This window comes from Salvelinus namaycush, chromosome 18 (genome assembly GCF_016432855.1).
Source record: "Salvelinus namaycush isolate Seneca chromosome 18, SaNama_1.0, whole genome shotgun sequence".
Taxonomy (NCBI): Eukaryota; Metazoa; Chordata; class Actinopteri; order Salmoniformes; family Salmonidae; genus Salvelinus; species Salvelinus namaycush.
The window spans coordinates 27,088,146-27,105,166 of record NC_052324.1 but is presented as its reverse complement, the minus strand read 5'-3'; the positions used below and the strand labels follow the sequence as shown (position 1 = coordinate 27,105,166).

Genomic DNA, 17,021 nt, shown 5'->3' with positions numbered 1-17,021 from the left:
AGTGAACACTGCAGAGCTGCCTCCAGGGCAAGATTCAGGACAATAAATGCCAACCTACATATGTTAAGACTCCTCCCATAAATGTCATATGTCATAATTTTAAAGAGGAACAGGGACCTCGTATTGCACTCATTATGAACAGCTCACTGTTATTTGATGTAATGTGGGCATGTTCCTGTTTCTTAAGGGCTGTTTTTGTGCTAGTGGATGGTTCACAACATGTGCAGAAAGGATCACTTCCCTACTGGTGCAGGACTGTTTGATGCAGTGTTGTGTAGACTGTCAATTATTGTGTCTGAATATTTGGTTTATTGTGAAGCATTGTCAACACCATTTCACCATATCAAAATTCCTGTTACATGTAAATGTACTTGGTGCATAAAGGTTGTGATTGTGTGTTTCAGGTGTAAAGGCTAAAGTGGGTAACTCTCCCTTCCTGAAGTGTGCCACCCAGTTCCCTCTGATCCTGTGGCACCCGTATGCCCGCCACTACTACTTCTGTGTGGTGACGGAGAAAGAACAGCGGAAGTGGCATGCAGTCTTTCAGGACTGTGTAAGACATGCCAATGATGGTGCGTATTCCTGTCAAACCAACACAAACATTCAAGCCCAGACACACTGTATTACCCATGGAGAAGATCCTGTCATTCATTCTGTGGTCTATTTCATTCTGTGGTTGTGCCCATATTGAAACACAAGTGTCCATTTTTATGGTTCTGCAGTGTTCAAACGCAGTGAGTGACAGAAGTGTCTACATTATTTGGTTCCCAGCCTTGGTCCCGAGGTGTTATGGTGAGCCAGTTATTGAGTAATACATGAAGGCAAGAGCACACTTGTCTAGAATCAATGACCTCAGAGTTTTTTGATATGTATAGCAAAGTTGTTGATTTAGAGCCCCATTAACAGTAGTGCATTGCTACTAGCGGTAGCATAATGACATGTTAGCTGTTCCCATAGACTTCCAGTCATTGAGCCAACGACTAATCATTTAAGTGCGTCTTGACAAACATATTTAAAAATATATACATATATTTTTTTGCATCAGTGGAAACAATTTAGCAGCGGTGTGCCACCACTGCTTAATGAATATAGGTGAAACACTGGCTCAAGTATTTGAAAGATTTCAAATAGCATTTGAACCCAGGTCTGCGCACTAATACCAGACTAGATATAACTCAAACAGGGAGAGAGATTTGAGCAGGGGAGTGTAGCAGTGAAGTATACACTGAACTGACTGCTGATGAAGTGATTGTCTGAACCCAGGAATGATGGTTTCCAGCTGACCACCTCCTAGCCAAACCCAGGCTGTGTTGTCCTCCCACCATCCTCACTGTCTCTTGATGGGTCCCATCATGTTTCTCTTGCAACAGCCTATCTGCAGAAATGTAGATTGATCAACAGTGATAGAAGTGTTACCTGTCTCCTTACAGGTCTGTGTCAAATATAAGAGCCTAGTAGGTTTACATTCCAGTACATTATGATCCAATGGGGAAATGACTTAACTATCCTCCTAGGGTCTTATTGATAGTGTTTTGAATTAGGCCACCCATGTTGGCTCTAGAGCTGCACAGCAACTATGCTGGCAGAGACTGACGTATAGCTACATAGTTTATACATAGTTCTATGGTTTTGGCTTCATTTCCTCTACAGCACGTGTCAAACTCATTCCACTGAGTGTCTGCGGGTTTCCGCTCCTCCCTTGTACTTGATTGTTGAATTAAGGTCATTGGTTAGTAAGGAACTCCCCTCACCTGCTTGACTCTGTCTTAATTGAAAGGAAAAAACAAAAACCAGCAGACACTAGGCCCTCCATGGAATGAGTTTGACACCCCTGATCTACAGTATAATTAGCCGTCCCAGCACTTGAGCATTGACATCTGCAGTAACATCCAGTTAGTTATAATGTCCAAGCAGACAAACTCGGGTGACTGTTGCATTGGAATAGCCTGCATCCCAGTCTGTTTGTGCTATCATACCAACTCCCTGTCATAGTTTGGTTTGACAATGACAGCACCAACAGATCTGGGACCAGGCTAGTATTGGACAGATTTGGATTCTGGGTTTCCGGGATAGACTATGTCCCCATAGCGACAGGGGAGACAGTCTCTGAGAGGGAGTATCTACCTGCCACGCTGTTTACTTTCCTCCGTATTTGCGAACTTACGTAAACCGTATGCCATACACATGATTCAATATTTCAGTTTTAGAACTGGCGTCATGTAAACTTGGGTCCAACAGTTGCATCATTGACAGGAAGGAAATGAAATCTGCTGTATCTGTCTGCACAGGGCCTGTCTTGTTTAGTTATTGTGTGCAGACCAACGTTTTACTTTAATTGCAGTGTGTCATGTTTTTATATACATGTATTATGAGTAAACCAGGAATACTTTTGTAGGTTTATTTTTTTATTTTTAGCAGGGTGAATGTGAGGACAGTGTTTTGGGATGAGATCTATGCTCCCTGAACTCAGAAAAAAGAAAGAGCTGTACTGTACTTCAGTCTCTTTAGCCTCTACGTGGCCACCAGAGTTATCTTTCATTGAGGAATAAATCGGATTAGAAAAGAAACAGTCATGTCTGTAGAGAATCCCAAGAATGACAGCTACCTCTTGCCTGCTCAAAGATTCCTTTACCAGATTTTCTCTTGAGTTAGAGCTTGTTCCATTTGTCTAAATAACGTGTCTACGGTAAGCCCCTGGGGCCTTCCTTCATGCTCTCTCCCTCTCAACATAGAACATGTGGCCAGCTCATGCTAAATTCCCTGCATAAACTTTCTAGTTATGTCAAAAAACAAACTGTCCTCTAACTCCCAGATACTGTCAGCAGTACTTAGCATGTCTACTATACAACAGGAGACAACTCAATTAAGTCACATAATGACTCTAATTAAACCATCACCAATTGTGGACTGGGAGTGCTTAGTCAGGCAATCCCTCCCTGTGCTCGTTTTGTTTATTTGTTATTTAACCTTTTTAATTAACTAGGCAAGTTGGTTAAGAACAAATTCTTATTTACAATGACGCACTACCCCAGCCAAACCTGGACGACGCTGGGCCAATTGTGCGCTGCCCTATGGGACTTCCAATCACGGACGGCTGTGATACAGCCTGGATTCGTACCAGGGTCTGTAGATGCACTGAGATGCAGTGCCTTAGACCGCTGCACCACTCGGGAGCCCTATTACTACACAGCTGATTCAAATGATCAAAGCGTGATGGTTAGGTGTTTTTATTATTTTGAGTAAGCTGTGTAGTGCTATGGCAAAAACCATATTGTGCACCCCTTGGGGTTCTGAGGACCAAGTTTGGGGAAACACTGGTTTAGGGTTTGACTATCCATCTGCTTTTTAGTTGTTTTAAGGATTAGCACTTCAAGTACTGTGATCTCTTTATTAGGGTTGCAAAAGGAGGGTATATTACTGGAAACTTTAGAAGTTTACTTGAGAACTACCAGAGTTTTGGTATCTTTCAAGGATTTTGTGTAATCATCACAAAACATCTAGTGGCCCTCTTGGGTACTTCAGATTCTAACAGGTGCCTGTAATGATCCTGGCTCTCTGGTAAAATAGATTATAAAAAAGATTTTAGAATATAACATGTAACGACAAATCTGTAAAACGTGATCCTAAATATAAACCCACTTAGTGCATACAATTTGGTGTTTAATATGAGGCTTTCAGCATGAAATATCCTTACATTTTTAAAACCTTACACAAAAAATATTTTTGGTGTCAAACTGGTGGCAGTTTTGGAAAAAAGTCAATAGTTGGAAGAGTTGCAGAGGAAATGAGAAATAATGTTTTTTTTATTTTATTATCTAATAAACCGCATGTTATTTTCTGGAACTATATGGTCTATGTACTAAACTCCTGGACATATGGACACAGATGTATATATTTTTGAAGTTATTCAAGTATAAATGACCAAAGTTGCGATTTTATATTTTGCAAAATTACTGAAGATTCCGGTAACATTGGTAAATTACCGGTAGTTTTTCACCGCTACTCCTTATAACGGTAGGTAGCCTAGTGGTTAGAGCATTGGGCCAGTAACTGAAAGGTTGCTGGATCGAATCATCCTTGAGCTGACATGGTAAAAATCTGTTGTTCTGCCCCAGAACAAGGCAGTTAACCCACTGTTCCCCGGTAGGTCATCATTGCAAATAAGAACTTTTTCTTAAACAAGCTCTAAATCGTGTTTAATGCACTCTGTTAGTGAATTTTTTTGCAGTACTGCTTAAACTAGAGGATAGGAACCAATTTCAGCGAGTTTCAAGCATGAAATTGAAAAAAAACACTTTTCCTTAAACAAGCTCTAAATCGTGTTTAATGCACTCTGTTAGTGAATTTTTTTGCAGTACTGCTTAAACTAGAGGATAGGAACCAATTTCAGCGAGTTTCAAGCATGAAATTGAAAAAAAACACTTTTCCTTAAACAAGCTCTAAATCGTGTTTAATGCACTCTGTTAGTGAATTTTTTTGCAGTACTGCTTAAACTAGAGGATAGGAACCAATTTCAGCGAGTTTCAAGCATGAAATTGAAAAAAAACACTTTTCCTTAAACAAGCTCTAAATCGTGTTTAATGCACTCTGTTAGTGATTTTTTTTGCAGTACTGCTTAAACTAGAGGATAGGAACCAATTTCAGCGAGTTTCAAGCATGAAATTGAAAAAAAAACACTTTTCCTTAAACAAGCTCTAAATCGTGTTTAATGCACTCTGTTAGTGAATTTTTTTGCAGTACTGCTTAAACTAGAGGATAGGAACCAATTTCAGCGAGTTTCAAGCATGAAATTGAAAAAAAAAACACTTTTCCTTAAACAAGCTCTAAATCGTGTTTAATGCACTCTGTTAGTGAATTTTTTTGCAGTACTGCTTAAACTAGAGGATAGGAACCAATTTCAGCGAGTTTCAAGCATGAAATTGAAAAAAAACACTTTTCCTTAAACAAGCTCTAAATCGTGTTTAATGCACTCTGTTAGTGAATTTTTTTGCAGTACTGCTTAAACTAGAGGATAGGAACCAATTTCAGCGAGTTTCAAGCATGAAATTGAAAAAAAAACACTTTTCCTTAAACAAGCTCTAAATCGTGTTTAATGCACTCTGTTAGTGAATTTTTTTGCAGTACTGCTTAAACTAGAGGATAGGAACCAATTTCAGCGAGTTTCAAGCATGAAATTGAAAAAAAACACTTTTCCTTAAACAAGCTCTAAATCGTGTTTAATGCACTCTGTTAAGTGAATTTTTTTGCAGTACTGCTTAAACTAGAGGATAGGAACCAATTTCAGCGAGTTTCAAGCATGAAATTGAAAAAAAAAACTTTTCCTTAAACAAGCTCTAAATCGTGTTTAATGCACTCTGTTAGTGAATTTTTTTGCAGTACTGCTTAAACTAGAGGATAGGAACCAATTTCAGCGAGTTTCAAGCATGAAATTGAAAAAAAACACTTTTCCTTAAACAAGCTCTAAATCGTGTTTAATGCACTCTGTTAGTGAATTTTTTTGCAGTACTGCTTAAACTAGAGGATAGGAACCAATTTCAGCGAGTTTCAAGCATGAAATTGAAAAAAAACACTTTTTTCCTTAAACAAGCTCTAAATCGTGTTTAATGCACTCTGTTAGTGAATTTTTTTGCAGTACTGCTTAAACTAGAGGATAGGAACCAATTTCAGCGAGTTTCAAGCATGAAATTGAAAAAAAACACTTTTCCTTAAACAAGCTCTAAATCGTGTTTAATGCACTCTTAGTGAATTTTTTTGCAGTACTGCTTAAACTAGAGGATAGGAACCAATTTCAGCGAGTTTCAAGCATGAAATTGAAAAAAAACACTTTTCCTTATTAAACAAGCCCTAAATCGTGTTTAATGCACTCTGTTAGTGAATTTTTTTGCAGTACTGCTTAAACTAGAGGATAGGAACCAATTTCAGCGAGTTTCAAGCATGAAATTGAAAAAAAACACTTTTCCTTAAACAAGCTCTAAATCGTGTTTAATGCACTCTGTTAGTGAATTTTTTTGCAGTACTGCTTAAACTAGAGGATAGGAACCAATTTCAGCGAGTTTCAAGCATGAAATTGAAAAAAAACACTTTTCCTTAAACAAGCTCTAAATCGTGTTTAATGCACTCTGTTAGTGAATTTTTTTGCAGTACTGCTTAAACTAGAGGATAGGAACCAATTTCAGCGAGTTTCAAGCATGAAATTGAAAAAAAAACACTTTTCCTTAAACAAGCTCTAAATCGTGTTTAATGCACTCTGTTAGTGAATTTTTTTGCAGTACTGCTTAAACTAGAGGATAGGAACCAATTTCAGCGAGTTTCAAGCATGAAATTGAAAAAAAACACTTTTCCTTAAACAAGCTCTAAATCGTGTTTAATGCACTCTGTTAGTGAATTTTTTTGCAGTACTGCTTAAACTAGAGGATAGGAACCAATTTCAGCGGGTTTCAAGCATGAAATTGAAAAAAAACACTTTTCCTTAAACAAGCTCTAAATCGTGTTTAATGCACTCTGTTAGTGAATTTTTTTGCAGTACTGCTTAAACTAGAGGATAGGAACCAATTTCAGCGAGTTTCAAGCATGAAATTGAAAAAAAACACTTTTCCTTAAACAAGCTCTAAATCGTGTTTAATGCACTCTGTTAGTGAATTTTTTTGCAGTACTGCTTAAACTAGAGGATAGGAACCAATTTCAGCGAGTTTCAAGCATGAAATTGAAAAAAAACACTTTTCCTTAAACAAGCTCTAAATCGTGTTTAATGCACTCTGTTAGTGAATTTTTTTGCAGTACTGCTTAAACTAGAGGATAGGAACCAATTTCAGCGAGTTTCAAGCATGAAATTGAAAAAAAACACTTTTCCTTAAACAAGCTCTAAATCGTGACACAGGCTTGGGTAGTGTGTGTGTGAATGGCTCTGTATGGCAGTGTTAATTTTGGCACTTTTTATAATTTAGTCTGCCCTTAGTCATTTTGTCTAAAATATTAAGTCATAGTCACGTTGTCATTTGAATAATGACTTGGTCTAGTTACAAAGTGAGCCATTTAAGTCGACTAAATGCCCTTTAATTTTAGTCACATCACATTTATATTGCCTCAGTAACCTATAAACAAATCACTTACTTCCATGTGCACAAACCTATATATATATATATATATATATATATATATAGCCTTGTCCTACCAAAATATTTTTCCTTTTCTCTTCATAATAGCAGAAATATGACGTATAAAAGTATGTGTTGCAGCGACGTTATTGTTATCAGAAGCTGCAGCCACATTGGTGTCTAAAGTAGAACTGGAGCTATTGACTTTCGCCCAGTGATTTAGTCAAGTCACTAAACCTAGAGCCCCAAGTCCCCTGTGCTCGAGTCGCAAGACCCTATGGCTAAAGTCTGAGTCCCAGTCCTGATCCAAGTGCTCACGTCTGAGTCACTGGGTGCACATGAACTCAAAGCCACCGGTCGGCTGTATTGGTACTCCCCAGTAGGACCAGTCCTCCATTGGAATGAATGGCATTCTACAGTATTTCAAGTCAATATTTAAAGGACAAAATGACATGTATTTTTGTTTGTTGTAATGGAGACTAACATTAGCAGCAACAAAAATTACTTTAAGAAATGTTTATTTTTGAGGTTTAGTTCACAAAATATAATTTTAAAGTATGCATTAGGTGTCTGTCATAGAAATAAATCTGTCAAAAACAAATATAGACATAAATAAGATTCTATAGATTCCAAATCTTACAATGGAGGAGTGCCAAGATGGCTGTGCGGGGGTTTCAATACAATGCCCCCCTGTCAGTCATCATGGTTTACAGTGCCTTCGGATAGTATTCAGACCCCTCGACTTTTTCCACATTTTATTACTTTACAGCCTTATTCAAAAATGTATAAAATAGTTTTTTCCCCTCATCAATCTACACACAATACCCCATAATGATAAAGCAAAAATTGTTTTGTGGAAATATTTGTACATTTATTACAAATTTTAAAAAATGATCATGTTTACATAACTATTCAGACCCTTTACTCAGTACTTTGTTAAAGCACCTTCTGGCAGCGACTACAGCATCTATTCTTCTTGGGTATGACGCTACAAGCTTGACACACCTGTATTTGGGGAGTTCTTTCCCATTCTCTGCAGAGCCTCAAGCTCTGTCACGTTGAATGGGGAGCGTCGCTGTACAGCTATTTTCAGGTCTCTCCAGAGATGTCCGATCGGGCTCTGACTGGGCCACTCAAGGACATTCAGAGACTTGTCCCAAAGCCACTCCTGCGTTGTCTTGGCTGTGTGCTTAGGGTCGTTGTCCTGTCCTGTTGGAAGGTGAACCTGTAGCAAAGGTTCTGAATACTTAATTATTTATTTTTTGCTGCAGAGATGGTTGTCCTTCTGGAAGTTTCTACCATCTTTACAGAGGAACTCTAAAGCTCTGTCAGAGTGACCATTGGGTTCTTGGTCACCTCCGTGACCAAGGCCCTTCTCCCCCGCTTGCTCAGTTTGGCTAGGCGGCCAGCCAGCTCTAGGAAGAGCCTTGGTGGTTCCACATTTCTTCAATTTAAGAATGGAGGCCACTGTGTTCTTGGGGACCTTCAATGCTGCAGAATTCTTTGGGGGGTGCCTTTCCCCAGCTCTGTGCCTTGAAACAGTCCTGTCTCGGAGCTCTACGGACAATTCCTTCAACCTCATGGCTTGGTTTTTGCTCTGACATTCACTGTCAACTGTGGGACCTTGTATCCACAGGTGTGTGCCTTTCCAAATCATGTCCAATCAATTTAATTTACCACAGGTGGACTCCAAGTTGTAGAAACATCTCAAGGATGATCAATGGAAACCTGAGCTAAATTTCAAGCCTCATAGCAAAGGTTTTGAAAACTTATGTCAAGGTATTCCGTGTTTTTTATTTTCAATAAATGTGCAAAAATTTCAACAATTTGCTTTGTCATTATGGGGTATTATGTGTAGGTTGCTGAGTATGTAAATACATTTTAGAATAAGGCTGTAACGTAACAAAGTGGAAAAAGTCCAGGGGTCTGAATACTATAGCCAAAAGTTGAGTGACACATATTAATTTTCACAAAGTCTGCTGCCTCAGTGTCTTTAGATATTTTTGTCAGGTTACTATGGAATACAGAAGTATAATTACAAGCATTTCATAAGTGTCAAAGGCTTTTATTAACAATTATATGAAGTTGATGCAAAGAGTCAATATTTGCAGTGTTGACCCTTTTTAAGACCTCTGCAATCTGCCCTGGCATGCTGTCAATTAACTTCTGGGCCACATCCTGACTGATGGCAGCCCATTCTTGCATAATCAATGCTTAGAGTTTGTCAGAATTTGTGGGTTTGTTTGTCCACCCGCTTCTTGAGGATTGACCAAGTTCTCAATGGGATTAAGGTCTGGGGAGTTTCCTGGCCATGGACCCAAAATATCAATGTTTTGTTTCGACGAGCCACTTGGTTATCACTTTTGCCTTATGGCAAGGTGCTCCATCGTGCTGGAAAGGGCATTGTTCATCAACAAACTGTTCCTGAATGGTTGGGAGAAGTTACTCTCTGAGGATGTTTTGGTACCATTCTTTATTCATGGCTGTGTTCTTAGACAAAATTGTGAGTGAGCCCACTCCCTTGGCTGAGAAGCAACCCCACACATGAATGGTCTCCGGATGCTTTACTGTTGGCATGACACAGGACTGATGGTAGCGCTCACCTTGTCTTCTCCCGACAAGCTTTTGTCTGGATGCCCCAAACATTCGGAAAGGGGATTCATCAGAGAAAATGACTTTACCCCAGTCCTCAGCAGTCCGATCACTGTACCTTTTGCAGAATATCAGTCTGTCCCTGATGTTTTTCCTGGAGAGAAGTGGCTTCTTTGCTGCCCTTTACACCAGGCCATCCTCAAAGTCTTCGCCTCACTGTGCATGCAGATACACTCACACCTGCCTGCTGCCATTCCTAAGCATGCTCTGTACTGGTCGTTCCCCGAGGCTGAATCAACTTTAGGAGACGGTCCTGGCGCTTGCTGGACTTTCTTGAGCGCCCTGAAGCATTCTTAACAACAATTGAACCGCTCTCCTTGAAGTTCTTGATGATCTGATAAATGGTTGATTTAGGTGCAATCTTACTGGCAGCAATATCCTTGCCTGTGAAGCCCATTTTTGTACAAAGCAATGATGACGGCATGCGTTTCCTTGCAGGTAACCATGGTTGACAGAGGAATAACAATGATTCCAAGCACCACCCTCCTTTTGAAGCTTCCAGTCTGTTATTCGAACTCAATCAGCATGACAGAGTGTTCTCCAGCCTTCTCCTCGTCAACACTCACACCTGTGTTAACGAAAGAATCACTGACATGATGTCAGGTGGTCCTTTTGTGGCAGGGCTGAAATGTAGTGGAAATGTTTTTTTGGGGGATTCAGTTAATCTGCATTGCAAAGATGGACTTCGCAATTCATCTGATCACTCTTCATAACATTCTGGACTATATGCAAATTGCCATCATACAAACTGATGCAGCAGACTTTGAAAATTAATATTTGTGTCATTCTTAACTTTTGGCCACGACTGTACACATCATTGGTCTTCAACACTCTGCCCATATGTGCTGCTAATATTTGCTTATCACTGAAAAGCTCTCAATTTCGTAAAACTCTTGTCTTGTCCACTTATTAGTCAGATTTTTAATTTAATTAATTAATTTAATTTTAATGTCACAATTTTGTATAGTCTCATTTTAGTCAACTGAAATGGGAGAAAAAAACATTCATCGTTCTTTTCTGGGTCTATTTAGTCATCTAGTGTCGTCAATTCGCACAATGTGTTTGACAAATATTTTGATCACTTTATTGACAAAGAACTGGTGTATGATTGGCAGATGACCATGTACACACACACACACACACACACACACATCCATTAATATACAGTACTGGGATTTCAGCACAGGCTAGACTTTGTCTAGTTTAGCTTTTTCTGGGCCCTTGAAGAAATCCCTCCAATTTCTCCTGAGGCAGTGCCAAAATAAATGGCCTGGCCCCACCCTTAAACTCTCTCTCTGTCTCTCTCTCTCACACAGAGAAAGGGGGGGTCTGGGCCTGTGGACTTCCTGCCTGGAGCAATGTGCTCTGGTAGATTATCTACCCCCCCCCCCCCCCCCCCCCCCCTCATAACGCTCACAGGCCTCTCACACACACAGCCCTACCCTGCCCTGCACACATTCACTTCCTGCCTTTGTCATAGCTGGAGTCCACACACACGCAGCAATTACACAGAATCGCATTGAGTTCATTTCTAAATTCTCCCATTTTTATCACAACACAGGGTAGCTCTCTAGGGGCCTCCTGTAGAGTTGTTTGAATGGAGAGCCTGTGCATGCCATTCTAAATTCATTATTACTTCATTTTGACGCTTTCAGCAGTGGTGGAGATAATCTAAGCAGGTGGTGTGATTTGAACTCTATCCATTAGGGGGAGCAGGTGGTGTGATTTGAACTCTATCCATTAGGGCCTAATGGATAGAGTTCACACCACCTGCTTAGATCAGTTTATTTGTTGTCTACACAGATTTGCAGGTGTTATGACAGGTGCAGCAAACTGCTTATGTTACTAGCTCCAACCGTGCAATAGAATGAGCTATGTAGAGAATAAAGTGTAAATACAGTGTATTCAGACCCTTTGACTAACACATTTTGTTACATTACAGCCTTGTTCTAAAATGGATGAAATCGTTTCCCCCCCTCAATCTACACACAATACCCCCCAAAAACGTTTTTCTTTTAAATGTTTGCAAAAGTATTAAAAATAAACATATCACATTTACATAAGTATTCAGACCATTTACTCAATACTTTGTTGAATCACCTTTTGGCAGCGATTACAGCCTCGAGTCTTCTTGGGTATGACCCTACAAGCTTGGCACACCTGTATTTGGGGAGTTTCTCCCATTCTTCTCTGCAGATCCTCTCAAGCTCTGTCAGATTGGATGGGGAGTGTTGCTGCACAGCTATTTCCAGGTCTCTCCAGAGATGTTTGATCGGGTTGAAGTCCGGGCTCTGGCTGGGCCACTCAAGGACATTCAGAGACTTGTCCTGAAGCCACTCCTGTGTTGTCTTGGCTGTGTGCTTAGGGTCGTTGTCCTGTTGGAAGGTGAACCTGTAGCAAAGGTTCTGAATACTTATGCAAATAAGTGATTGATTTATTTTTAGCAAAAAAATCAATACCGGTTTTTGATTTGTCATTATGGGGTGGTGTGTGTAGATTTGATGGGGGGGGGGGGGGGGATTTCAATACATTTTAGAATAAAGCTATAACGTAAAAAAATGTGGGAAAAGTCAAGGCGTTTGAATATGTTCCGAATTTGCAGTGTATATACACAGTGAGTTAACTGTATATAAACAGAACATAAGGTGACCAGCCTTCAGACTATATACTGTACATGGGGAATTAGTTTCAAGGTGCAGTGTACCGGGCAGGTAGCCGGCTAGTCATGGCTGTTCAACAGTCTGATGGCCTGGTGATAGAAGCTGTTTCACAATCATTAAGCCATTACGGGTTGTAGCTACTTCAGTATTCGGAAATGATTGGGCCATTTTTAGGGAAGACAAAAGTTCTTACTTCCTTTAAAATGGTTACTGTGGATTCTCCCTGGGTTGCCATGGCAATGCTCTGATAAATAACTCTAAAAGCCAGGCTAGTCCCTGCTGCCACTAGAGGGTGACTGTTCTCTGTGTGTGTGTGGTCACTCTGCAATCTCACTGTATTAGACTCTGTTTCCTTTTAAGGAATAGCCTCCTACTCTGCTGTCCAGATTAAGACGGTGACCCTTGGTCTACATACACTTCTATTTCTGGGCAAAGTGCAACAAACTAGGAATGGAACTCCTTTTTCAAGCATGTTTTAGCCTCCAAAATATTTTAGAAAGCATTTTTCTATGTATGTACTTTGTAGAAAGTGTAACCAATATTTTCTCTGAGATTGTTGTGATTTTAAATGCTAAACTTGTACAATGTGAATTTAGAAAGTATTAAAATCAACCCTTACTATGTTGTTTCTGGTCCACTAACAACACCGCTCCTCTGTGGTTATCCCATAGGTTTATCAGAGGAGAGCCAGGTGCAGACTCCGGCCTTCACAGACGCAGTGAGGCTCTACCGCCAAGCCCGCGGGCAGTATGGCACCTGGGAGATGATGTGTGGGATCCCCTCACAGGTCAGCATGCCACAGCGAATGACAGTCTGTCACATGTGCTGGTCTGATCTGTATGTTGGTGTTGTTATAGGGCGCTATGAATGAATTCCACTGTTTGGTTATAGTGCGAACACACACAGTGACACCACTCTGCCCTGTCTGCCTCCCATTCTGCTGTCCAACAGAGGGTCAGGGCCCAGTGAGTTCATGCCTACAGGATTGTGTCACCATGGCAGGGTCCATAGTGACATCAACTCGCAGCTGGACTGTGCATCCCTAAATGATACGCTGTTCCCTATGTAGTGCACTATGGGCCTTGGTCAAAAGTGGTGCACTGTATAGGATACCATTTGGGATTCATCTCTGTGTGCTTCCTGTTGCTGTTCACTCTGGGGTCGCAGTGTCATACTGATGGTTATTTTGCTGACCAGGGCTCTGACTGTAGGTCATACAAATTGTGGAGCGTGCAGGGCACCCAGATTCTGGTGAATAAGACTACAAATTTCGTATCACTATGGAAATATGGCTGTTGGGTCTCATACAAATACTTTTGGACAGCTGAAGCAAGCTTCAAGGAGATGGTGTTTTCTAGTTGTCATCTATAACACATGAATCCACCTCTGTGTTGTGTATCCCTCCTGTAGATTCTGGCCAACCTGGTGATGGAGACTCTTCTCCCTGAGCTCAGGGATCTGATCTCCCCTCGACTCAAAGGCAAAATGCACGACAGGCAGAGGAACTGGATGCTAGTAAGTCCCATCTCTCACCCAACAGTCCAAGTACACCTTTATAAATTATACCAAGCAAGCGGGAAAATATCTTACCCCTTAGCTTCTGTGTTTCCTGTTTTGACATGAGTCCCTGTGTTCCCCTGCGCTGTACGACACGATGGGTGCGCTTTACTCGACGATCTCCAACCTTTCAGAAGGGCTGGGATCAAGGCAGAAGATGAACTTCTTTTGACTGCAAGGAAAAGGGTTCAATAAAGTATTCTTCTTCTGTGTCACCATGCAGGTCTGCGACGCGGTGTATGGTCTGGTGGTGAGGCAGGCCCAGGCCCAGTACGAGGCTGTGGTGCAGAGCTGTGAGGCCCGACGCCCTCCTCTAGAGGCCTCCATACGCACAGACATGGACCAGATCATCACCTCAAAGGAGCACGTTGCCAACAAAATCAAAGGTGAGCCCTCGGTGACCTCTGCTGTTAGTTCTGTGGACGACTCTTCTCCCCTTTTCATTGTCCTATCTCTATCAAAATAAAGAAATATCACACAAATATATTTAAGAGGATGAGCCCTCCACAGTAGAATGAAGTTGACCCTAGTCCTAGAAACTGACCCAAGGTCACTTTTGCCTTCCACCTCGTGTGTGTGACGTTTTTTCAATTATTCCTGCACAATAACAAAAGATAGTTACCCAGTAATTTATAATACAGGAATTTTCTTTTCATGCTACCCACAACCCCACCCAACTTCTCATCTACCTTCTCAGCCACAACCATACCCACCCTCCCACCCAGACATCTCTTCCCTATGGCTAGGAGAAGAGCAGACAGAATTTTGCAAACATTCATAAACAAATAATAACACAAAAAGACATACAGAAAAATAAAATAAAAATATAATTATATGCATACGGAAAAACAATTAAGTCATGAATTTTGGTGGAGTAAATTCATCCTACGTCTCTGCCCAATAAGGGCAACTTGGAACAGTAACTGGTCAATTCCATTAGCTTCAGTGCACAGTGGATCATAGTCCTCCATGTCTGGTCTGCATGTTTACCTGTGAGTCCACAGGTATTTACCAACAGATTGACAGGTGATTTTCACAGCCACATGGCTCGATTTTAAACCGTAACGTGGAAAGTTCAGCGTGATTTGAAATTGAAAGGCAATGTTTTCACATTAGCGGAGACTGCATTCACTTTAAACGCTGCATATGTCATCTCAATCAGAAAATACCTTTACATTTCAAGCGTGCAATCTGTATAGCAGCGATGCAGATTCAGTAGAGCCCCCTTAGACAGGTTAATGTTGTGTGACAGCATGTGTCCATCGAGTGGAACGCAGGAAGACTAGCAGCATTCCACAGTTATGAGGGTGACTAAGCCTTACCATTACAGTCTGACAGACAGACCTGCTGTCAGAGCGATGGCTCTGTGGTCATGGACAGGAGCTGAAGTCCTTTGGCCGACTCGTATCTTGAGAAAAGCACGTGTGTCACAGTAGGACTTCTGCCAGTTTATAAAGTTATCTAGCCTAGCCCACTCTTTGTTGACATTCTCTCTCTACTCTGTCACCCCATCACAGCGGTGGTGCTGCCTAAGGCAGAGAAGCTGCTGACAGTTAGTATCCAGCCCTACATCAGCTCTATCCTGGAGGCCCTGATGGAGCCCACCAGCCGAGGCTTCTCTCAGGTCAGAGACGTCTTCTTCAGAGAGCTGGTGGACTTGAGCAAGAACACACTGAACGACGCCACCAAGGAGAAAGTGGGAGAGGTGAGAGGGCTCAGCTTCTGATTATAAGCCTAGTGAAACTGCATCTCAGCTTCGCGGCTTACACTGTAGGTTTCCATAGAACAATGTAGTGATTTTACATTTAGAATTGTATTTGGGATACAGACACGTGTGAAATGAATGACTAGTTGTATCATTCTACCCTTTGTGTGTTCTCTAGAGACTATAGTAAGTATACTAGGTCAATTCCCAGTCTTTCTCTTTTTATTTTCCCCCATCTCAGCACATGGAGAAGATCTCTATGCTGGCGTTCCACCCGGTGAAGATGCAGAGCTGCTATGAGAAAGTAGAGGACCTGAGTCTGGATGGCCTGCAGCAGAGGTTTGATGTCTCCAGCCCCTCTGTGTTTGTCCAGAGAGCACAGATTCTCATGAGAGAGGTAGAACTACTCCTACACAATATGAAGCCTTGTCCCAACCAGAATGGCCCATAGGGTAGTAGGTGATCTCATGTTTCTGTAACGTGGGGCAGCTCGATGTACAAGTACACCACCTGGACAGGATACTAGTCTGTCGCCCTACACCTTATTACATGCTGCAAAACGTGACACAGCATCTTACTGCTGATAGCTCTAACTATCACACACACAGTATTTTACAACTAGTCCTCAGAATATGGTACTGATTCAATAAGTGCTCATGTCTCTTGAGTTCCTGCTGGTGACTGCTGAAAGGATGCAGTCTGCAGGTCTCTGTGGTGGGTGGTTGTGCTGTTTTGTCTGAGGTCCTCAGATCTACAGGGCGTTCTTCATTGTTGTGGTTGGAGAACAAGCACATTCTGGTCAGCGAGTGGTGGGGTTTTGGTTGGCTGTCATTGGCTGCCTGGTCTCTATTGACAGGCTGTAGGTTTAGGGAGAGCGATCCTGGAGCCTTGTATTCACCACCCAGCGTGTCCTCCATTGTGAAACACGTAGTCAGCCCTCTTTGTAGTGGCCAGAAGCTGCTGGGAGTCAGACTTCTCAGACTTCAAGGTCAAAGCGAGTAAAAAAAATGGAGCGTTTAACATTGCTTTGCATCTAAGATTCTGTATATAATTCAGATATACAGTAGCTCAAATCTTCCGTCAGTGTTCGGAGCATACTTTGTGTAGAATGAAAGGAGGGGTTGTATTGGACAGTATTCCACTAGTATACAGTAGAAAGATTTTATATTCTGTAACGCTACACTTACGAAGCAATTGTTGGGGAAGATATGAGAAATTATGGACATTTACTTGGCTATATTTTTGGAAATTCTGCAAGTATCTTGTGTGAATGTTGCTGTTATGTTTACTATATATATTTTGAATATCTTATTCAACTTGCCACAAAGCTATTCCCTATTCTATTCGTAACAA

The 17,021-nt window shown here is 41.2% G+C and overlaps 1 protein-coding gene across 1 annotated transcript in view; it reads left to right on the top strand.

The window, feature by feature from the left end:
• The window catches only part of niban2b (niban apoptosis regulator 2b), a 47,486-nt gene that overhangs the window by 14,088 nt on the left and 16,377 nt on the right, over positions 1 to 17,021 (top strand). The window contains exons 5-10 of the mRNA XM_039012829.1: positions 405 to 572; positions 13,078 to 13,193; positions 13,817 to 13,921; positions 14,187 to 14,349; positions 15,481 to 15,668; positions 15,910 to 16,065. Coding sequence (XP_038868757.1) covers positions 405 to 572; positions 13,078 to 13,193; positions 13,817 to 13,921; positions 14,187 to 14,349; positions 15,481 to 15,668; positions 15,910 to 16,065 — 896 coding nt within the window. The remainder of the gene's footprint in view (positions 1 to 404; positions 573 to 13,077; positions 13,194 to 13,816; positions 13,922 to 14,186; positions 14,350 to 15,480; positions 15,669 to 15,909; positions 16,066 to 17,021) is intronic.